Source organism: Ictalurus punctatus, chromosome 2, assembly GCF_001660625.3.
Source record: "Ictalurus punctatus breed USDA103 chromosome 2, Coco_2.0, whole genome shotgun sequence".
Taxonomy (NCBI): domain Eukaryota; kingdom Metazoa; phylum Chordata; class Actinopteri; order Siluriformes; family Ictaluridae; genus Ictalurus; species Ictalurus punctatus.
The window spans coordinates 25,432,147-25,456,215 of record NC_030417.2 but is presented as its reverse complement, the minus strand read 5'-3'; the positions used below and the strand labels follow the sequence as shown (position 1 = coordinate 25,456,215).

The 24,069-nt window shown below is 39.4% G+C and overlaps 1 protein-coding gene across 1 annotated transcript in view; it reads right to left on the bottom strand.

Moving 5' to 3' along the window:
- Window positions 1–752: 752 nt before the first annotated feature.
- grb2b (growth factor receptor-bound protein 2b) overlaps window positions 753–24,069 on the bottom strand; it is a 35,496-nt gene continuing 12,179 nt past the window's right edge. Inside the window, exons 3-6 of the mRNA XM_017453427.3 lie at window positions 9,741–9,838; window positions 6,003–6,125; window positions 3,220–3,388; window positions 753–2,831 (exon numbers count right to left, since the gene is read on the bottom strand). Of these exons, the coding sequence (XP_017308916.1) occupies window positions 2,646–2,831; window positions 3,220–3,388; window positions 6,003–6,125; window positions 9,741–9,838 (576 nt within the window). The 3' untranslated portion in view covers window positions 753–2,645. The remainder of the gene's footprint in view (window positions 2,832–3,219; window positions 3,389–6,002; window positions 6,126–9,740; window positions 9,839–24,069) is intronic.

The window sequence follows — 24,069 nt, the reverse complement described above, 5'->3', positions numbered from 1 at the left end:
TATTGGGTTATTGCTGTCCATGTAAACCCACTGACTGATTATTGATGACCTTAATCCGATTAAAGTCATACTCGAAGTAAACACAAATGGAATTAAGTCATGCGGAGTATTCCTGTTTTAGTCGCATTATCGACGTGCATTACAGACATGTAAACACCTCAATCACACTATTAACGCTGCGTGGGAATTTTTAGCGCATTTTGTTACAGGACACGTACACACACGGCAGTACTCAACTGTTTCACATCAAAAGGGCTGCGTCCCAAACCATATACTTACCTACTATATACTAGGTGAAATACATGTATCTGAGCTACTATACAGTAGGTAAGTACGCGGTTTCGGACGCAGCCCACGGCTTCAAGCAGTCATCTATTTGCACGTATAGTATGACAAATAATTAACTGCACTTGAAGCTTTCGTGAAATTAAAAATGAAAAAACAAAACTGTATACGGTACAATAACGAAGACGAACTGTATGTTGGTACGTGAAATTCTGGAGGAACGTCGGATGGCGTGGCGTGGGGACGTAATGACGTGTGCCGTTAATCGATCTTTGTTCCAGGTCCAGAATAAGGTCAATAATTAGATTACTGCTGTCCATGTAAACGTAGTCACTGATTTAGATTAAAGCAGTTGTTTACCATGTTAGCATATTTTAACATACATATGATTAAACTGCTGTACATTATTCTGACATACTATGCAAAACCAACAATCCCTTAAAAGTCAGAGAACAGAAAACAATACATCACAAGATTTTTAGAATTTTATTTTTATTAATTGAAAAAAAACAACAACAAACAAACAAAAAAACAAAGCAAATAAAAAAAAAAAGTCCCCAAAAAACAATAACAAAAAAAGGAACTGTCAAAACATGTTCTTTAAGTAAGAGAAGGTGAGAGATTTAAATAGGAAGGATTGGTTCCATGTAGACACTGGTGCAAAGGGTGTCAAATGGGGAAGTGTGTTCAGGGAAATGTAATGAAACGCCATCTCTCATTGTGGGTCTGACGGAACCAAACACACGGGCCAAAGCTACAGGCCAGAGACACTGACACACCAGAGAAAAAGGCACTAATTCAGAGAAAACAACAACAAAAAACATCAAAAAAAAAAAAAGTTTTGGGGGAAAAAAAAAAAAAACATAAAACAAAGAAATCAAAATGGCTGACATAGAAAGTGCTCAAAACACACACTAAGAATGGAGAGAAGGGGGAAAATAACAGGTACATGAGTAAAGCTGATATCTCTACTATTCACATACAAAGCCTCTTTATGGATTCGCATACTGGTATTATTGGTGCCAGCTTGGGGACTGGCAAAATAGATCGTAATGAAAGCTCAAAATCGCACGCCTTTCAATCTTCTGCTTAAAATGTGTATACGTGCCTGTGCATATTGTTTGTGTGTGTATGCATACATGGTCACACATGGTTTTGACACTGTAAATAGATGCGCCTTTGAAAACTCGAGCGGGTTTGTGGTTCAGGACAGTGACCTTATTTCCCTCATGCTCATTTCTAAAGGTCTAAAGTCAGCTACATTCACGGCCCGAGGAAAAACCAAACCTAAACAAAACAAAACAACAAAAAACAAACAAAGTGGCTGCAGTAAATACCTTGGCTTCGAATGGTGGCTGGCCTCGCGACAATTTCACATTAGACAAACTCCGGCAGGATAAAACGGCTCTTACCTGCATGCATGTCACTGAAAGAGTCCTGATAAACAGTTACGTTTAAGAATATGCAGCTCCAAAACTAACTTTTTTCTTTCTCCAAACGAAATATGTGGCGAGTTAAATAGCATGCCGACATATCTGAGAAAACTCAGATCATAATTCATCAAAATTACACTGACGATTCAGCATGTCCCAGAGATACTCCGTTTCATCCAAAAAAAAACCAACTGAACATAATTTACATCTGAACAAAAAAAAAAGTTTTGTGGAAAGATAAAACAGACAAACACATACAAATATATAATATATATCTCCTTAAAAATGGATTCTCTCTCTATGTATATTTTCACGGCCAAAAACTGATGTACAAAGTTCTCGTGCCTGTTCTTTCAGACTTTGCAACTTGTAATTAGCATCAATTACCTTTTTTTTGTTTTATTTTTAAAATGGCATCTATCTAACATGTGGTTGCTTTTTTTTAAATACATCTTTTTCCTTTTTTTTTTTTTAAAACATAAATTGGCCTCAGAATTTCCTGTTACAATGTGATTAAAACATGCAGCCAAAACTTAATGGAAGGACAACGCACTAGAGTGAAAAGGTGTTGAAGAGAAGATGGGGAGGCAGATGGAGTGGGGGAAACCTACACACAGGATTGTTGTGGTGTTAATTTGTGTGATGTGTGTGGTGCTGCTTAAGCTTAGGCTCGTTAGACCCTGGCTGCAAGCGTTCATAGTGATGCAATCAATAATTCTCAGGAATCAGCATTGATTTTCTTTTGCCCATTCGTCAAGGGAGAAATGAAACACACTCTTCTTTTTTTTTTTTTCTTTTTCTTTTTTCAGTTTCCATTTTTCTCTTTTCACTCTGCAAACACAGGGTGTTAGAGGCAGAGGGGGACATTTAGGCTTATTTGAGAAGGGGTGTGTGTGTTTGGAAAGAAGGGACCTATACTTCTGGTGTTTACATGTTCCGGTTGACAGGTGTGACGTAATTACGCGGGAACATGCCTGTCTGGCTGTGGCATGCACCCTTCCACCAGTTAGGATCAGAGTTGTCCAGGACCTGGATGAAATCTCCGCGGCGGAAACCCAGCTCTCCGTCCTCCTGAGGGTCAAAGTCAAATAGGGCCTGCACGTATGTGGGGTGCTGCATGGACAGAGAAAGAAGTGCAGGAGTTAAAATGACATATAAAGACTTGAATACACTCATCACTTGTGACTGTCGTTTCCTCTGAAATGCAGTGCATGCTAAACGCTCTAGACCAGGGGTGTCCAATCTTATACGCAAAGGTCCCGTGTGGGTGCAGGTTTTCACTCCAATCAAGTAGGAGCCACAGCCGATTCCACCTGTTTAATCAGTTGAGCTCGGCTTTCAGTAGAATCAGGTATGGCCTCTGCTTGGTTGGAATGAAAACCTGCACCCACACCGGCCCTTTGCTTTCCGGCTAAGGCTGAACACTTCTGCTCTATTAGCTCTTAAATATAAACAGGTAATACAGCTCAATGCTGAAAACTTTAGGTTCTTGCTGACTGACCTGAGGCACCTGCTCAATGTCACGTAGAAAGATCTGTTGGTTTCGAGACACTGAAGTTGAGCGGTGATAATCCACCAGCTCGTTGAGGGAGTTGAACTTTACAACCCACAAAAAGTACTTTCCTGCCCCATCACGCAACACCTTGAAGTGCTGCACGTCATTGCCGAACCTGCAGCGAGGGAGGGAGAGAGAGAGGGAGAAAGAGAAAGAGGGAGATAGGGAGAGGGAGAAAGAGTGAGAGAGAGAGAGAGAGAGAGAGAGAGAGAGAGGGAGAGAGAAAGAAAGTGGGAGAGAGAGAGAGAGGGGGGGGGGGGAGAGAGAGAGAGAGAGAGGGAGAGAGAGGGAGAAAGAGAAAGGGAAGGAGAGAGAGAGAGGGAGAAAGAGGGAGGGAGAGAGAAAGTGGGAGAGAGGGAGAGAGAGAGAGAGAGGGAGGGAGAAAGAGAAAGGGAGGGAGAGAGAGAGAGAGAGAGAAAGAAAGTGGGAGAGAGAGAGAGAGAGAGAGAGGGAGAAAGAAAAAGAGGGAGGGAGAGAGAGAGAAAGAAAGTGGGAGAGAGGGAGAGAGAGGGAGGGAGAAAGAGAAAGGGAGGGAGAGAGAGAGAGAGAGAGAAAGAAAGTGGGAGAGAGAGAGAGAGGGAGAAAGAGAAAGAGGGAGGGAGAGAGAGAGAGGGAGAAAGAAAGAGGGAGAGAGAGAGAGGGAGAAAGAAAGTGGGGGAGAGAGAGAGAGAGGGAGAAAGACAGAGAGAATGTAAGTGTGAGCGAGAGATTCTCCAAAGGTTTTAAACCTAGTATTTAATCAGCCATATCTGAAGCATATGGATGATGACCATCATCAATAAGCCTTGAATGGAAAAGAATGGAAAGTTCTGCTAAGACATGTAAGACTTTCTCTGATGGCAATCTTATCCCTAGATGTAGTATTATTAGTGTGGACTGCTTGCAGTTTTGAAATTGAATGACATAGTGGCTGCATATTTCAAATGTTTATTGAAGGAATTGAACAGCTTGCCCTTAGAGGTCCGTTATGAGTCAGCGACTTTTCCGTTCTTTTCATAGTAACGTGTCACGGAAGCATGTCAACACGTTATCACTGCTAATCACGCAAATGTTACTGATGCACTGAATGGAAGAGGTTGAAATAACAACATTACAGTGTTCCTTTAAGGAGGTACACGCCAACCTTATCTTCAACACTCCAATTATAGTGCCAGAATATAATCTAGTAATAAAATGTATTCAAATGGTGGACTGTGCATTGGTGGACCTTATCTGGGAACACAGAAATAAACCCAGAACCTCTCTCCTCTTCCAGCCAGTCATGTGTGGTGGTGGAATAATTACACTGATGAAAATCAACTGCTGCTTTGCATATGAAACTGCACATGAAAGACCAGAAAAGATTACACAGAAGCCGACAGCGTGCGTGTACACACACACACACACACGAAACAGAGGTGGATTAAAGACCAGACTTAAAACTGGGCTGTGGGTAAAGGGTAGGCTAGGAGAACTGACCACTAGAGGTCAGCTAAAGGCCTACACTCCGCGTGTACATGAATTTTCAGTGAGGGCAAATAAGTGTTTAGACACTTTAGTTTTTCTAAGTTCTATACTTCCAGTGTACATCCCCAATTTAAATTTATACACCATGTCATTCGACTTTATGAGCTTATAAACGTACTTATAAACATGTATGTATTCATAAGCATAAAAATATATGTTTATAAAAGGCAAAATTAATAAGGGGAAAAAAAATGCAGTCTCTATATAGATAGATAGATAGAGAGAGAGAGAGAGAGAGAGAGAGAGAGAGAGAGAGAGAGAGAGAGAGTTCTCCTAAAGTTCTCAGTGACACAACCATTAAACAACACTTGAGCTAAAAATGCTATAGAGCCATAGCAAAGTCCTTAAACATCCCTGTCAGTACAACCAGTTCTATAATGAGCAGGTGGAAAGTTCATGGAAGCACAACTAATCAACCCTGGACAGACGTGCCATGCAAGATTTCACAAAGTTCTGTCAGACTACTGATAAAGAAAGTAAGTCACTGGAAGGAGAGTTACAGGATGATGTGAAAGCAGCAGGAACAACAATTACACAGACAACAATAAGCAATGAACTGCACCACAATCATCTCCGTTCTTACGTCCCACACACTGAGACAAATCAGAAGTCTTTTGGAACAATATACTCTGGGCAGACGGAAACAAAAATAGAGCTCTTTGGCAATAATTCAGCTTGTTTGGGGAAAGAAGGGATGTGTGTATGTTCCCAATAACACCATGCTCAAAGTGAAGCCTGAGAGCATCGTGACATGGGGCTGCGTCTCTGCAAACGGTACTGGGGCATCACATTTCATCATGAATGGAGCAATGTACCGGGACATATTAGATTCCAATTTAATCTCAGTGGCCAAGAAACTGAATTTACAGAGAAGATGGCGGATTCAACAAGATCCCAAACATACAGCCAAAATAACTCAAGAAGGCCTAGTCAATCTTCTGAATGGAGACTTCCTGACTTATGGAGGATTTTAAAATGGCAGGACCAACAGTGGATCCCTCGTGTCCCTTGGGAATTGAAGACAATCTGCTAAGAGAAAAGGGCAAAAATTGAACCACAATGACACACGGTTGTAGACAAGAGCCGTGTCTGAGTGGCCAGCATAAGTAAACCCCACATGATCTCAGTTTTAAGAAAAAAATGAAAAGCTGAGAGAGGATGCAAAAGATGGTGTAAAATATCCAGTGTGATGAGGTATGAGCTCCAGGTATGAGGTCACTCACTTCACAGACAGGGAGAAGTCTCCAGGCGCACTCTCGCTCTCTCGAATAAGGAAAGCTCCATCGTGCCTCTGTTTGTTCAGCAGCTCCTCTGCTCTCGCCCGAGGAATCCTCCCAAAGAACCACCTGCACACACACATACACACACACACTGACACAGAGAAAATACGAGACTGACTGCTATAATAAATTCTCAGAAATGCTTGGAGATCTGCTCATCTGTTCTGGAGAATATATCAAATTGAAATAGGGTGTGAGGGCTTCACTATAATACCTACAACTAATACTTTTACAGTCCACAAGCGTGATGGTTTGAGTGATTTCAAACATGTGCCAACAGAGTGCTGGTGATGGTCAGTGACTGGTTGAGACTCGTGTCCATATTTTAAAATCGAAACAGGTATGCAAAGCTTGACTTTTCTAGGTGGAAAAGTTCTAGCATGCTTTTTCCCTGGAACATTTACCGTACAGTGCAATGAGGAAGTGGCTGTGAGGTTACTCACACAGGACAACTGTCTGCATGCCATTCCACAGATTTGCATCGTAGGGGTGATAAGGAACACACTGGCACTTCTGGGAACATGCCAGTGCAACACACAAGATCCATAAAACCCAGCTGTCCTGTCTGTAGTAGCCGCTCCCTTTCCTCTGCCTAAGACTGGCACAGTCGTACAAAAACATACAAATGGCTGACTAGCAGAGGAAAGAACTGCCATGCCCATCTTCCTGGAGAAAACTGGCTGCCAGTGACGCCAATATTCAAACATGGCTAAAAATAAAGGTAGGCTCATCGGCATAAAAGAAAAGGCTTATTCACACTACAAAGTAAAAATAAATAAATAAATAATCCAGATTCATTAAACATAATAATAAACAGAGTATAATTATTAGCATAAGTAGAGATGAGTTTTAAAGTGTTTTAAGCATTAATGTGGATCAGACCTTCGTGAACTCTCAGCTCTCGCTTAAGGTGCATTTAGAGCAGGGATGACAACCTTACGGCCCACGGGCCTCAAGCAGTCTGATCAAGGTGCAACAAATGATCTTAGAATACTCTGAGTAAAAATAAACTTCTGGATCATAATCGAACTGAAAGATTCAGAAAAACGAGTCTCTGTTATTTCACAAGGGGGCAAAATAGAGCAATAAACTCAGCTACGTATAAAATGTGCTAATAATACGTACTTCTTCATTAGAAAACTAAGAATTAGTCGCTGTAGACGCTGTCTTTTCAAACGAGCTAATTTAGGGGCTTCACAGCGATAGCACTGTAGGCTTAGGCAATCAAAACTTCTACATTTTTAAATCTGTACCTTTCAAATAAATGCTGACTAAAGAACACATTTAAGAGTTGTTTGTGTGCCACTGACTGAAAATCTAACATATTATATGAAAATATTAAGCAACAGATCACATTTCAGACCAAAAACAATCAAACAAACCCCCAGAAGCGATGTCTGACAGTAAAAGCCTACAGATGAAGTGTGGCAGATTCTCCATGATGTGTTTAGGTGGGGAAAAAACCCCCAAACATACCAGCCAATTTCTTTATAATTTATTTATTGTTATTGTTCTTTAATTTCTTTAAAACTGCGAAAAATGTACCCGAGACCACTAATGCATTTTTAAGTGCTATGCACCAAATACTGCCATAGCGTAGTTTACTGCTGTTTATAGAAGATTATTCTTAAATGTTGAAAACATTAATTGCATTATTTTTTGAAGGCATCTTTGCTTTACAGCATTTCTGCATCTCATTTAATCGAATCCGTGTTCATCTAATTGAATTTATTCTTGGATATTTTTTACTATTCTTTGGTACCATGTTGAATGAACAACTAAACGAACCTCGTAGTTATATCTGCTTTTGCAAAGACAAACCAAATGTAATTCCTCCTACATTTAATAAATATATTAATCTTCAAAAACCAATGCACGAGCCAGTGTAACAGGCAGCTCCAATGCTGTATGAGCCGCACTGTTTATACTATTATAGGCACAAAAATACAGATGTTTACCTGCTGTAAACAGCCATCTGTATGTTCTAACAACTGACAACTGCCGCTGAGCGCTGAAAAAAGTGATGATTTAATCTAACGATTTCATCAGATGTAGCTTTCAGTGCAGTCATACAAAGTAAAGATTACACACTCCTCAGATTCTCTCCAGTTCGATACGTCTTTTGCTCCTGTATCGAAATGACAGCATGCTGGAAGGAAGACTAGAAGATGAGAGAAAAGCCACTAAACATGAACGGTAAGTGATTCTCAGGTGATGACGATGGTGGTGATGTTTCTCATGGCACCGTATCCAACAGTGCGGATACAGCAAGAACAGATCCTGCGTTCTGTTGTTTCATGTTGCTCTCTTATGTCATGTTCTGTGTGGGTTTGTTTTCTCACACATCCATACCATAAATGAAAAGTAAATCTAGTATAAGGAACTAAACCGTTATGCCACCCAGTAAGAGTGACAAGGTATCTGCAGGTATCAGCACTTCGAATTAAATACTTTTTACAGCATATATAAGACATTTCCAAAAACATTAAGACCTGCGTGTCACTTCAATCATGCTACACGAAACATCCGCTATAATGGATTGTGTGCACGCATATACATCAATTTCTGGGTTTAAGTAAACTTTAGCAGGGTAAACTTCTATGGAGGTAGACCAGAGTAAATATACTTTTACTCTGGTCTACCTTTTTAATTACTACTTGCTCCAACAGTGAAACAAATAAAAAAATTCCAGTAATTCCTTCCCATGACTTTCCAAGAGAGGAAAAAAACAAAATAAAACTATACATAGATGGATTACGGCAGTCAGAAGAGAAAAAGGAGGTCAAATGTACCATCACTCCTTCAGCAGCTGTGTTTGAAACCCCCTCGCAGCAGTGTTTACTATTTTTTTTTTTTTTTTACAAATACACAACTTCTTGTCAAGAAAAAAGAAACCACCTTGCTATTTTGTAATATTACTATTGCACTGAATAATACTTACTTCACTTTTCTCCGTTAGAGCCTGTGGCTTTTATTTTGGTGGAAAACTGCAGGAAGACCTCCATTAGTTGGAAACAGTTTTTTTAATTCGCTTAAACCTGATACCGATCAGGTGTAAACCTCTGCCCGCAAAAACGTTTGAGATTATGCTAACGTAAAGCCAAAGTGAATCTGGCGCGTGTCGGGTCTAAATGCAGGTTTTAAGTGACTCAAACTCACAGCACAGACAGAGATGAAGTTGGCGTGCAGTGGCGTTTCCTGTGACCTGAGCCACTCTAAAAACACCGATGAGCTGCGCACACTCTGAGTGCGACACGGTCACATGGCTTTACCGTTTCCACAAGCAACGAGCCAAAAAATAACATCTTTACGGTGTCGGTTTGTTTGCACTCTTAAGACCTTTGAATTGTGGATTTAAGACATTTTAATGCTTATTAAGGCCTTATTTTAACATGAAGGAATTTAAGACATTTTAAGGATCGACGGAAGCTCTGAGAGACAAGACATAACACATAGCCGTGCTTTAGCTCTGTTTGGCCCGTCAATGTTAACACCCAAAGTGATACTTGCTAATGCCATGAGTAAACACTCTAGAAGATTTCACACTACTTCATCCTTACAATGCACTCACTGCACATATTCAGACCCGGCTAAGCTCATAAAGTGACAAAGTGTGGAGTGAATCTCTAGCGCCGGCGGTGGGATGGAGGAGATGGGAACGGATGTGCGAGTCGTACTTACGGGTGTGCTTTCATTTCTATGTAGTTCTTGGGGATGAAGCCATCTTTGCCATTCAGCTCTGCCTTGTACCAGTTCTGGTCACATTCTTCATTTAATACCTGCAGGTAAGCAAGAGTTATTACAGGTTAGTTTAATGCGTGTAAAGAAAGCATATACAAGTATTCCCTGACACTGCAAGTACATGAACATTATACGTGAAAGCAAAAAGAAAGTAAGCAATGGAAATTTTAAGTAAATCAAAGGGCTCGGTGTGAGAGCTTCAACCATTTCAAAATCATAAGTTGTGCAATCGGCTGTACACACGAATAGGGTGTGGTGTATCTGTTTGATGCATGGGCACACTGATAACATGCACACCATGTCCATGTTCAGTGTCTATGGTGTTTTTTTGACTCATGAGCACAAACCACAAGCCCATCACACACTTTGGAGACAAATGAGTATTTAGGAGACTGACCATAAGTCTTCAAGCATTTCTAGCTACTAAAAACTCTTTTTCTTCTTCTCCAAAATACAATGCAAAACCATTAATGCAGCTTGCTTTGTAGCACAGAGTCTGGGAGGGAACGTTAAAAACAAACGAACCCCAAAACCTTCCTCCAGTTCCGCCAAAAGCTCCTTCCGCCGAGGAGCTTCATGAGCTGTAACGGCATGATGGAAAACTCCCCTTCATATAGATTCACCGCTGTATGACTCACACCAATGACATCATGAGACTGATACAAGATTAAAAGGAGGTGCTATGGCTTGCTGTGAAACCGACGGGGTGCAAATGAAGCCAACGCATGCTATATGATCATAGGAGCTGCATGATGCGACAGCAGCTTGACTTAACGAGGTAGCATCTATATGATGCGAAGATGAAAAGAGTGGGCTAAGGCTAAACGCCAACTCTCTTATTTTGTACCATTGCATAAAGCTAAATATTTATGTACACTCCATATACTCTTGTGCTTATGTACACGTTTGACTAAAAAACAAGATTTAAAAAATAAATAAAAGCATCATTATCAATTTTCACAGCACACAGCTAATCTTGCTCTGAAACTGAACTATGAGCAGTTACAATTTATAAATAAACTACCATCCAAGGGGGTCTTAAGTGTCTTCAGCCAATCGGACTAACAAGACCGCTTAAATTATACAAACATGTCAACAACAAGCACCATTAACAGCAGCTTTACGTGGTCTCACTACAACTGGAATCATTTCTAATTGTAAACGGCGTTTACAGTCGTCAAAATAGTCAGCATTTTATACTTTCAGTATTAAAATTTCAGTATCAAAAGCCAGTATTTATTTATTTAGGTCATTTCTGAATAAAGAACACTATGGTTGAAAATCGCCCACATACCTGGTGCTTCTATTGGCATTTGTGTTGAATTATTTTACAATTAGCCACATAAGCTATACAGCTAACCTTTTTTTTTTTTTTTTCCTGCAATGACTATGCACTATGTAGGCAAAGGTTTGTAAGTTGTAAGAGCTCAGGGCATTTATGTGGGCTGGGTGCACATTTTAGATTTTAAGAAATATTCAAATGCAAATACGAACAAAGCCAAAATAAGAAATGGAGGAAATAGAGATTGCAGTATGCTTCCTGTGCTAAGAGCACTGTGCAAGTGAGGGGTGTAAAGTTTACGTTCTGTGTGTCTCCAAGCAGCTTAACATGGAGCCAACAAAAGAAGACTTTGAAAGGTGACGCTGACGTTAAACCACTCACGGATCACAAAAAACCCCTGATGATGACATTTCACCATGGTTAACACTTCAGTGCTCCACAAACCAGAAGAGACTACAACGCTCGTCCCGACCGTAAACACGTAGACACAACACCTTTTTCATTGCTGCACACATTCTTTCTTTGATTTCTTAAACCATGGCATGATGTCTTCCGGTCCTAGGAAAATATTTGCGCATTTGGCTTTTACACACACGCGCAAGCACACGCAACTGAACATCACAATCTCAAGAGCTTTGTTGATTCCTCACCTGCCGCCAAAGCTAGGAAATGTTTTTGGATATATTTCCTGCACTATTCCACGTTGTTTCTGTTTAGGGTTGAAATGTGTATTTTAGCACTGGGACAATTCGATTTGTTGGCGCATGGCCTGGTGGTGGTAGCGTCCAATTTAGCCCCAATGACAAACAAAGGGAAAATTGTAACCAAATCAACACACAAATCTTGAACACATGCCCTGAAACACAGTGGTTTTTGTCCTGAAACAAGCGCAGTGATAGTTCAGTGGTGAAGTGTCTGTGCTCTCACAGCACTGACTGAAAAAGCGCCTATTAAAGACTTCTGGAGCTTGTCATGTACAGATGATGCGCCTGCTTCTGGTGGATGAAGACTTTAAGGTACCGCAGATTTGGTTTCACCTTGACTAGACGCCCACCTCAATACAGGAAACCTGTTCAAAATCTCCCTTGCGGTTAAAAAGAAGAAGGAGGAAAGAAAAAAAAGCACTTATCTGTCTTCACCCACGTCAGTGATCTCAGTCAAGTTTATAAATGGGACGATGTGCATCACCACTTACATTTGTTCACAGGAAAACTTTAAATTCCTACATTTACAGGAACTGGATGAGCCCCTTGTCCTCAGCAAATTACAGAAGTGTTCAGTAGTCTCCATTAAATACTTATTCTCATCCTTGTACAAATAGGTCCAGCTCTAAGAATCACCATCAACCCAAAACCCTGTTAGAGAAGAGTATAATTCCTGATAGGCATGGAGTGAGGATACTCAACTACATGCCACGAAAAATGTAGTGTTCATGATCTGATTAGAGGAAAAGACTCAAAGCAACAGGGGAAAAAAATAGAACTTCAGAAACAAAACCTGTACACTCATTTCCAATCAAGAATTACCCAGGCCTCCAAAGGTACTACACTACAAAACGGATCCAAGGCTTTTGCTTTCTCTTGTCTACTGTAATACCTTGCTTACAAGGCTACCTGAAACCTAAATACTACACTAGAGCTTACTACACAGAGTAGAGCCTACAGATTTTACAACACACCATGAACAGAGAACCAATTACACCAGTTTTATCATCGCTGCACTAGTTTCCTGTTTAGATAACTGACTATAAATGTTATTACCAGGATTTAAATCTTCATGGCTAGCCGAGTGTATAACAAACTGTGCTCCGAATTGTGCTTTAAGATCATCCAGCGCTCCTCATCCCCACAGTCTATACGTGTGAAGCTCAGAAAGTGCAGCAAAGATCTGGAACACATCACCGTTAAATATCCATCAGTTTTATTTCAATTTCAGCTAATGTGATTTCTATTTCCCTCTGCTATGATTCTTTCATTTCAGCTTGCATTTCTCCTCCTTCTATTGACTTTCATTTGTGGATTTCTTCCTCATTACTCTTTGTATTATGCTTTATTTTATCATATTTACTTAGTTTTGAATTTTTGCATTTGATTCTATTATTGTTTTTTTCATTTTCAGCCATATATCTTTATTCTTGTTTATGATAGCTGTAATGTGAAATGCCTGTTGAGGTGGGTGGATTAAAAAAAAAAAAAAAAAAAAAAAAAAAAAAAAAAAAAAAAAAAAAAAAAAAAAAAAAAATCAGTCTAATAGCTCTGAAAAGACCAAGCCATTGGTGAGTTGGTTGGTGAACATTTTCCCCAGTTATCCATCCTAATGGTTTAAACGCTGAGATACAGTGCCCACAACTGTTATTGGCACTCTTGGTAAATATGAGCAAAGAAGAAAATTTTTCTTTATTGTTTAACCTTTTGTTAAAATGTTTTTGCAAAAACACTCCGCTCTCATGGACAAACAATTCACAAAGTTATATATAACACCTCTGTTAAATATAGGTGTGCAACAATTATTGGCACCCCTATGAATTCATGAGAGAAAAATATATTTAAAGTATATTCCTACTGACATTTTATATTTATTTTTTAGAACACCTGGGTGACTAGGAACAGTAAATTGTTCAACAATGACTTTTGACAATGAGGGGTTAAAATACGAGGTGTAACATTCCCATAGTCATTCATAACAATGAATAAGACCAAGGAATATATTTTGATGTGTGGCAAAAGGTTGTTGAGCTTCACAAAATGGGAAGTGGCTATAAGAAAATAGCACAAGCATTGAAAATGATATGAATCAACCTAGAATTGGACACATGTCTATATTGTCTTAATGCTCTGTAAAGAGAACGGTTTGAGTGGCCCAAAAATCTCCAAGGATCATAGCTGGAGAACTGCAGAAGTTAGATGTGTCAGAAAGTCTTTAAAACTACAATCCGAAGTCACCTACATCACCACAAGTTTTTTGGAAGGGTTTCAAGAAGAAAGCCTGTACTCTCATCCAAAAACAAACTCAAGCATCTTCAGTTTGCCAGACACAACTGGAACTTCAAATGGGATCGGGTTCTATGGTCAGATGAAACCAAAATCGAGCTTTTTGGCAGTAAATACCAGAGGTGGTTTTGGCGCACACAGAGAGGTAGCCACATGGAAAAGTACCTCATGCCCACGGTTAAATATGTTGGTGCCTCTTTAATGTTTTGGAACTGTTTTTCTGCCAGAGGACCTGGACATTTTTTAGGATAAATGGCATCATGGAGTAAGTGAAAACCTGACTGAATCTGCCAGAAAGCTTATAATGGGCCGTGGTTGGATCTTCCAGCAGGACAAAAATCTAAAACATACATCAAAATCAACACAAAAGCAGCTTAGTGACCACAAAATCAAGGTCCTGCCATGGCCATCCCTGTCCCCTGACTAGAAACCCATAGAAAACCTGTGGGGTGAAATGAAGAGGAGAGTCCACCAGCGTGGGCCTCGAAATTTGAAGGATCTGGAGAGATTCTGTATGGAGGAATGGTCTCAGATCCCTTGCCATGAATTCTCCAACCTCATCAGGCATTATAGGAGAAGACTCAGAGCTGTTATCTTGGAAAAGGGAGGTAGCACAAAGTATTGACAAAGGGTGCCAATAATTGTTGCACACCTATATTTAACAAAGATATTAGTTTTTGGATAAACGTCTGTTCTGTTTGCAATTGTTCAATATCCATGACAGCAGAGTATTTTGTGATCTTTTTAACAAATGATTAAACAATAACACACTTTTGTTGAGATTGGTACGGCCAAAAATGCTTGATGTTGCTGCAGCTTTTAAAAACAATGTATGATGCAACGTGCAGTTTTTTTTTTCCAGAAAACTATTTGAATTGGTGAAATTGTAATTACACTGAATTGTCTTACACAATCTTTTGCAGTGATGTTTGTTGGTAAATGAGACCGTTTAGCTGTACTCGTAGTCGATGCACTTGAATCAAAGAGACTTAATGACTGCTGTGGTAATGTCACATGACACGCCTAAAAAATTTCAAGCTCCTCCAAATATTGAGATTGCTTGATTTTGCATTCATTTCTGCGATCGCAATATCGCAGAAGCCTGGAGGGACTGTCTGGATATGAAAAGTATCTTTCCATGTATCATCACACTACCAAAATAGAATAGATTAGAACAGATTTCTTTACTCGTACCATGTGTGTGGCTATCTTTAGCCTTCCTCTATATGTCACACTGACATCATGTACTGAAATGAGCATTTGCCAGAATTGCTTATGGAAAAATATGTAACCAAGAACTGATATGTTTGGTAGTACTGGCATGCTGTGACCGATTTATTTGGAGAATTAAAATCAAATATTGATGAGGCATTTAATCAGAATATAGATCATGCTGCCTTACAGGATCATTCCAGTCAATAGCTCTGCTAGCGAGAAAGGAAACATGTGCAATGATGCTACAGTGACGGCACAATTACGTTATCAACTAAGCTTGTATAACATTGGGAGATTTTATAATCAGCTGGAAGAAGAACAAGAAGCAGCAGCAGAAGCAGCCTTTATTTGTCACATATACAGGTATACAACATCACAGTGAAATTCTTTTCTTCAAATATGCCAGCTAGTTAGGAAGCTGGGGTAGGAGCGCAGGGTCAGCCATGATACAGCGTCCCTGGAGCAGAGAGGGATCAGGGCCTTGCTCAAGGGCCCAACAGTGGCAGCTTGGCGATGCTGGTGCTTGAACCCGACCTTCTGATCAGTAACACAGAGCCTCAACTGTTGACCCACCCTGTGTCTAACAACATGGTGGCAGTTTGAGAGGGCAGAACCAACACTGCAGCTGACTTTCCCAGTCCCAAGGATCTGCTGCAAAAACAATTCATACACTTCAAAGGCAGGAAAACAGACAATTAATCAAGTCCTGCATTGTTTCAGCTTGTTTCTACACTATTGTCCATTAATTCATTCACTGAGAATACAGGTGGAATGAATCATTGTGACATAATGCATCACGATGAAAAGATGTAAAACTATGCATCGTGAAACTGTGTGATATCAGCATACTAACAATTATGCATGTAATACAATGAACTCTGAACACCAGGGGTCCCAATCTGCACAATGCATAGTGAAAACATATAAAGGGCACGCTAGTCATGTGATTCTTCAGTGGAGAGTCTACGAGATTATGAATCATCTGCACTTATGAAGCGTATTACACACTATAAGGTTACATGACCGCGTTAAATGGAGCTCTTCAGTAGCTTTCAGATGACACCAGTCCCGCTCCCTGTGATTGATGGTGACCCAGAAACAGGCTGCAGAATCCAGGCATTTTAGCCGACTTTGGAGCTCCATTTCTGCGACAGAGTCCACTGTGTTTAAGTCGATCATTTTCCATATGCCCAGGTCAGACACTTGGTTTATTCAATCAAACGTTTTTGGGAGAATTAATAAAATAAAATTAAGATACGGTAAACCTGGAGTACATTTGTTTACAAACTTAAACCTGCATTTGTAGCTAATATAATATAGTTATATAATAATTTATTTAATTATATAAACTGCACATTGTTTTGGATTGTTTATTATAACGAAATAAACAAGAGGAGTCAGCCATAAACTTTCTGAGAAAGGAACTAAATAGAATCATTCCTATAACTGAGGGGAAAGAACAAATACTTATACTATACTGTAATGTAAAGTAACGCATTACATTCTACACATTTCAATTAACCACAAACCCTGAGATAGTGCATGAGGATGCTGAGCTGCTTTCCCTTTCCTCCCCCCATCGTTTGATCCTGCTAAGCTGCAACAACAGAGACAGTTTCTATTTCTGTGCCTGAAGTCAGGGATAATCTTGTCCACAGCTGGTTGGGCCTCCTGCTGCTACCCAGAACATCAATAATAAATAAAAAAATAAATAAGCCACATCAGGGTATCATGAGGATCAATCGTTTGACAGCATTAACAAAATCTGGTGAAACATTTTTGCCAGCTGCACTATTTGACATGTATTTATTTATTTATTTATTTTAATGTATGCCGTAGTGATCTCCATATGGATGGATAGCTGAGACAATGTACAGCATAACCGTAGGACAAAAATACAGAATATAAAAGAAAGAATTATTAAAGTTTATTATATACTATAATAAAGTATATAATAAATTGAATTCGAAAAGGGGAGCCACTTGTATCTTTCACACGGCACTACAACACTCCAGCACGTGACTCAGAAGAATGTCGCCTCAGCACAGCTGTACACTATAATAAACAGTAAAGTACACTACACAAGGCTTACTATAATAGCTACGCACAATTATAACTCCTCTCACAATGCTGTGTGTTAGTACCAGCCTCTCCACAGCTTCATTCATCAGTACTTGGAGAAGTTTCTATACAGAACACAGCATTACAAGAATCAGACACTTAAAATGTGAAAGGTTTTTGGGGTTCGTTAAATAAATGTCTAGCTCAAAAGCAAACACAGCAGATGTGTGTCTGGCCAACTGTCAGCCTAGGTTTAATGCAAGCCTAGGTTACAGAAAGCATCCGAGATGTGCAACTGCTCTGTTAGCAAAGAACGGACTTCCATTGTGCCCTGATCAAGGCAAGAGATGAAGTATCACCTTAAAATGTAACTCTACAAAGCTGAAACACAAAACAGAGACTTGCCAAGCATGTACATATTCATCTAGGGCTGCAACAAACGATTATATTTTGATAATGGATTAATCCGTCAATTATTAGTTGGATTAAAAGGCCAGTTTTTATTTTCTGCATTTTTTGGAAAAAATATGTCATCACATTTTACCCATAGTTGTCCTTGAAAAACGGCTATGAAAAAAGTTATTAAATGTATCTATGGGGATTATGCTATACACTGTCTAAAGGATTAAAAAATAAATTTACATTAAAGAAAAAACTGATCGTCCACAAGTTTTAAAACAGAAGTTAAATCACTATATTAAAAATGCTAAAAAAAGAAAAACAGTGTTAACTGGTAAGAGGTTGAATGTTCTGCAGTGACACACATTCACTCATCTGAACCCAGTTTCTTTATTCTGTAAACACTTCTTACGTTTATATACAATAACATGTTCTAACCCCGTTACAGTTACTCCTCTCATAAAATATATTTGATCAAATGAATATTTTAGTCAGCGTTATTGTGCTTCCTTTCTATTACGCGCTGTTTGATTGACACGCATGCGTGGACTCGCGCTCATTCAGTGAAGTTTAATGGAGACTCGCTCGCTGTCAGGACGAGCCTTTATGTAAAATAGAAATACTGGCGTGAATTTCTAACGTTTACAGATATGGATATAAAGGTAAAAAAGTCATTTCTGTGCTGAAGAAAACACGTCTGGAACACGTTAAACAGCACACGCAGCCACGTTAATACACTTACGAGTTTGTTTGAAAAGCTTAATATAAAAACACTCGTGTTTCGGACGACCTGGATCGTGCACTTTTCCCACAGCAGCTCACTCCATGACCTCCACTGTTTTATTCATACAAATGTGTTTTACACCATTGTGAATCCACAGTGACGTCACAGACCCGACTAATCCATTCTAAGTCGATCATTTTAATTAACGATTAGTTGTTGCAACCCTCGTTCAATCACATTCTTTTCATCATTAAATTTATTTGCAACATTAGATTTTAGCCTGTTTATTCTGTCGGTCAAAAAAAGTGCCGTTGTAACTGTTTTTTGTCAAGATTTTTCAGTGACCTGCCTAATAAATATAGATTAGCTATGTACTTGTCTACAGTTAGTCAAACATGTATTAATATTAAGTTAAACACGCATGCAACTTCTGAATGACACATAAACCAACTTTTTTTTTTTTAAAAAAAGAAAAGAATTGAACAGATTCAAGTGACTAATGAACATCTAGCACCGCTTATGCAAGACCACATGCCCCAACCCAACCCCGAGGCATGGCCTCAACACAGAATAAGACCTGCCTCACAACCAACTAGAGGAATCAGATCTGGGGCAATGCTGCCATTACACCATCCAATACAAGCATTAATATGCTTACCATGAAGTCAAAATGAGAAAGACCAGGCTAACAAACGATAGTTTCGTGTTCATTGACCACTGCCCGAGGTCGACTGAGCAAATCACATGACCCCAAAGCACTGAAACCTCAAACATAAAAAGAAAAACTTAACTCGCAGCAGAGCTCCGGTAAAAGAAGACGGAGCTCGATGACTACAGCGCAGCAAAAGGCTCAACTGACTAAGAGTGACTAAGCCTCATTTCATAAACAGGATGTCAGTTTTAATATTATTCTTGGACATCTTCCACACAAGAGGCTTGTGCTCACCCGTCGGCCCCTCTGTAGGGATGCTTAAACGCGTGGCAAGTTTCTGCTGAAATTACTGCAATTTCTCTAAAACACAGGTTTGATTAGAGTTAAGTGACAATCTCACACGATGTGCACACGATCAGCATTTCAGACGATGAAAGCCCAGTCAACAAGACAAAAGTAGAACATTATTCATAGCCATTATTTATCTCTTTGGTGGCGTCTTATTTGTACTCTTCCTTTGGGTGTCAAAGAAACATAATGAGGGTGCTTTTATTGGAATCACATTTTTTTCTGTTTAGCTACATAAAGCAAAAACGAAATATAGCTACAAAACCGTTTTCAAAGACAGGATGTTGGTCATCAAAACAAACAGGTACATTATTCGTCAGCCAATACTGATGATTCCAGAAATGAAGATCAGTCAGTGATCTGCACTGACCTGGATACAAGACGACTCGTGTCTTTCTGTTCATAGAACAATGATTTTGACATACACTTGTTTTTCAAAGTTTTGTAGAATTTTTGACATTTCTGCATAAATATTAACTAAAACAGGAGATTTTCTTACCGGATCGTCTTTGCTCAATAAATAATTAATCAAGTAAAATTTTTTGTCTTGTTTCTTTAATTGGGTTCTCGTTGTCTACTTTTTGGATGCGTGTGAAATTACGATGATGTTTTAGCTTATATTTATGCAGAAAGAGACAATTCTAATGGAGGGTGTGTGTGTGTGTGTGTGGGCAGGGGGGGGGGCTTGCTTTGACCTTTTGATTGTGACCGCAGAGTCGGAGTCCTGAGTAGGGGAAACCAAATGACCACCGGTAAGTTAGCATTAATCACTATTTAGTGTAAACGTTGCTGAAAAAGCCTGGCCGAGTTTGTGATATTTAAGCAGAGATCTCTCATAAATGTGTTTACTAGAAAACTCAGTGAGCGATAATTAACTTTACCTATCGCGACGGCTTCAACAGTGAATATCATGTACTGCTCCCTGAGTGTTGGTGTTATACTTCTACAGTAGTGTCATGTGTTTATGTTGGCTGTGAAATATGGGCTGAGATTATTTTATAATTCTGAGTCTGCATCTTATCTGAGGCTCCGAGTTAGGGTTAGCTAGCTGGATGCTATCACCAGTAGGGATGAGTGATGCTAACGTAGACACTCAACTGAGTTAATAACATTACTTTAGCATACAGCTTGCGGTAATGTTAGACATTCCCGTTCCCCTTTTTGAGAGTTAACGATAGCGTAGCATTACGGCTATTCACCATGCTGTAATACAGAGAGTGGGTTAATGTGAACTACATTTAGCAAGTGTTTTGGACAAGGCAAGTTGTAGTAATTAGCATTAGGAGGACGGGTTAGAGCACTGTTTCTTCGTGTATTTGGTGAAAGTTAATGCTGGTTAACAGGTGCAGACAGTCAGTGACTAACAGAACTTAGCTAGCTCAGTAATGTCAAGGCCACAAGTTCTTCACAAGGTTAACGTGACAAAAAGAGAGGCTGGGGTTTAGGTTGTAATGCTTTCCACTATCTCTGCAATGTTGCTTGACTTTAATTAGGTCTTGCAAAAAAATTGGCGTTGACGTGCTAAAGGCTGGAAAAGAAATATTCACAAATTAGCTAGATTTTCCTGGTCAGGCTACAGTGCCATTTTGTTCATTAGGAGAGTCGAGGTCACAATTCCAAAATTACACAATTTGGGATTCCGTAATGCAATTTTCTCACTTAAAACCCAAAGGCATTTGTCCATATTTTGTAGCAAACAACTAACCAACACTCTTTTCACTCTTTTACAGGTTTTCACATGGAAGGAAGTGGGACTCTTGTCTTCCTAGATGGCAGGGAGATTTGTAAGATGCAGCAACTCCAATTCTTACATCTGTCAAAAGTTTAAATGTCACCTGAATTTCATGCAATTGTTTGTTTATTTTGGAAGCATTTCAGTAGAATTTTAGCATACAAACAAATTGCATTTTAGGATAATTGTAGGAAAAAAAACATCTTATTTTTTAAAGACATCTTTGTGAAGAAATGTTTAAACACACATGTATTAAAAATGTACTAACACTGTGTTGAAAGCAACACAAAATGACTTATCGAAGCTGATCTAAACCAGACGTTTCACAAAAGGATAAAATTAGGACTAATTCTACACAATATCATTAAGGTTTATAAATTTAACGGGGAGAAAGAAAAAAAAACTAACTTAATTGTGTCCATACATATGCATAGAAATAAAGAAAGCGCTAATAATAATAATAATAATAATAATAATAATAATAATAATAAGTAGAAGAAGCAGAAAGAAGAAGACAGAGGAGGAAGAAGCGGACAAGCAGAAGAAAAAGGGGAAGGAAAAGGAGGCGGAGAAGTAGAAGAAGTAGTAGAAGAAGAAGTAGAAGAAATTGAACATGCAAATATCTGTACTGACCTTCAGAGCATTTTAAACCGCTCTGTAATCATAAAATGTACTGATTCTACAGGAATTTCCCAGCTACGTTCTGAGGCCATTAGTATTTTCCCTACATTTGGATTGTAATTAAAATGCACACAGTTGCAGTAGGACTACTGCCTACTTACATTATTTAGACCAAATGTAATGAAAGTTAAATTCCCCAATCGCTAAGCAAACACCAAAACGTACAAAGAAAATTAAGGTGTGAGCGAGGGAGGTTGCGCACACACCGTTTCACGTAAAACATGTCAGTGAGGCATTACATATAGAGCGCTTTCATCCAGAGCAATTTTCACCCACACCTGATTACGAGTCTCTTGCTGGAGAAAACCAGAAACAGCAGCATTTGCTCTCAACTTTCAAATTGTGCAGTACAAATCAGTACATCAAAATGCACACGAGCCATCATTCACAAACATCTCCAAGGAAATATAGCTACCATGTACTGCTAATGTGATTACTCCTCGTCAAAGAACCACGAGATGATGAGAATTATGATCTCGATTCTAAGCCGAAGAAATTGTGCAGCTCTACCGCAGACTTGCATTTAAATTTAGCTGCGATCTTACAATCACTGATGCAGCTTCATTTCTTTTTACTCCATACATCCGAGATTCTGAATGCACCCCCCTCCTCTCGGTCACTGTTTCTCACCATCTCTAAAGAATACAGTGTATGCATGAGTGAGGCACTGTAGCTCAGCGCTGTACTTTCATGTCAATGAGCTCACATGCCGGTGATCACGGCAGGGGGGAGAGCTGCGCTCATCTGTCTCAGTGCAAACAGTGCACACAAACCAAGCAATGAAATCTGATTAGAAAGAGGGAGCCTGCGTGAATTGCATACACACATGGAAAAGTACACCTCATGGAAATTGTTGGTTCTTTTTACATATTTGGACAAGCAAACATTTGATCCTCTCTGAAACGGTGTCTCTTAATAAAGTTGATGCACTATCAAATGACACATAAAATTGACATTTTGTAGTAATTTTCACAAAAGTGAACCCTGTTTATTTATTCCCCTCTCATATCTAGTGTCTGGTGTTCCCTTTGTTATTGAGGTGTGTGGTGTCATCGTGCCAAGATCTAAAGAGGCCTTCAGAAAAAAGGTTGTGGATGCCTATGAGTCTGGCAATGGATTTAAAAAGATCTCCAAATTATTTAAAAATACATCATTCCACTGTAAGGAAAATAATCTACAAATGGCGCAGATTTCAAATAACTGTCACACAGTCTAGGACTGTCTGTCCCAGCAAATTCAGCCTAACAGCAGACCGCCTGATGCAAAAAGACGTCTCCAGGAACTACAGGATCTGCTAGTAGGTCTTGCAACTGTTGGTGTCAAAGTGCGTGCTTCTACAATCAGAATGAGATTGCACAAATTTGACCTGCATGTGTGCTGTGGCAGGAAAAAGCCTTTGCAAGACTACAGTTTGCCAATGAGGATATAGACAGAGACCAGGAATAATGGAATAATGTGCTCTGGACAAATGAATCGAAGATAGAGTTGTTTGGCCACAGTAACAGCAGACATGTTTGGCGCAGACCAAAGACAGCTTTTCAGGAGAAGCAGCTCATACCAACTGTGAAGCACGGTGGTGGAAATGTTATGGTTTGCGGATAATTTGCTGCCTCAGGGACGGGACAGCTTGCATTCATTGATTCGACTATGAATTCTGAATCATATCGGAGTGTTTGAAGATAATTTGAGGGAATCCATCAGAAAGTTGAACCAAAAGTGGACATTCCAACAGGATAATGATCCTGAGCGCACTATCAAATCGACCAAGGAACGACTCAAAAAGAAGAAATGGAGTGTTACGGAATGACCTAGTCAAAGGCCGGATTTGAATCCCATTGAAATGTGGGGGGATTTGAAATGGGCAGTACATGCAAGAAAACCCTCAAACATCTTACAACTGAAAGAATATTGCATGGAAGAGTGGTCAAAAATTCCAGCAAGCCTGGTGGACAATTATGCAAAACGCCTACAAGAAGTTATTTCTGCTAAGGGACAATACTAGCTTCTGAGGCCAAGGGTGTACTTACTTTTTCCACAGATGAATCACACATCTATCGACATTTCTGTTGAATAAATGATTGCAAAGATAATTTTCCTTGTGGTTTTGTTCAAGTATATCAACTTTATGATTAGACACTGTTTCAAAGAGGATCAAATATTTGTCCAAATAGGTAAAAAAAAAAAA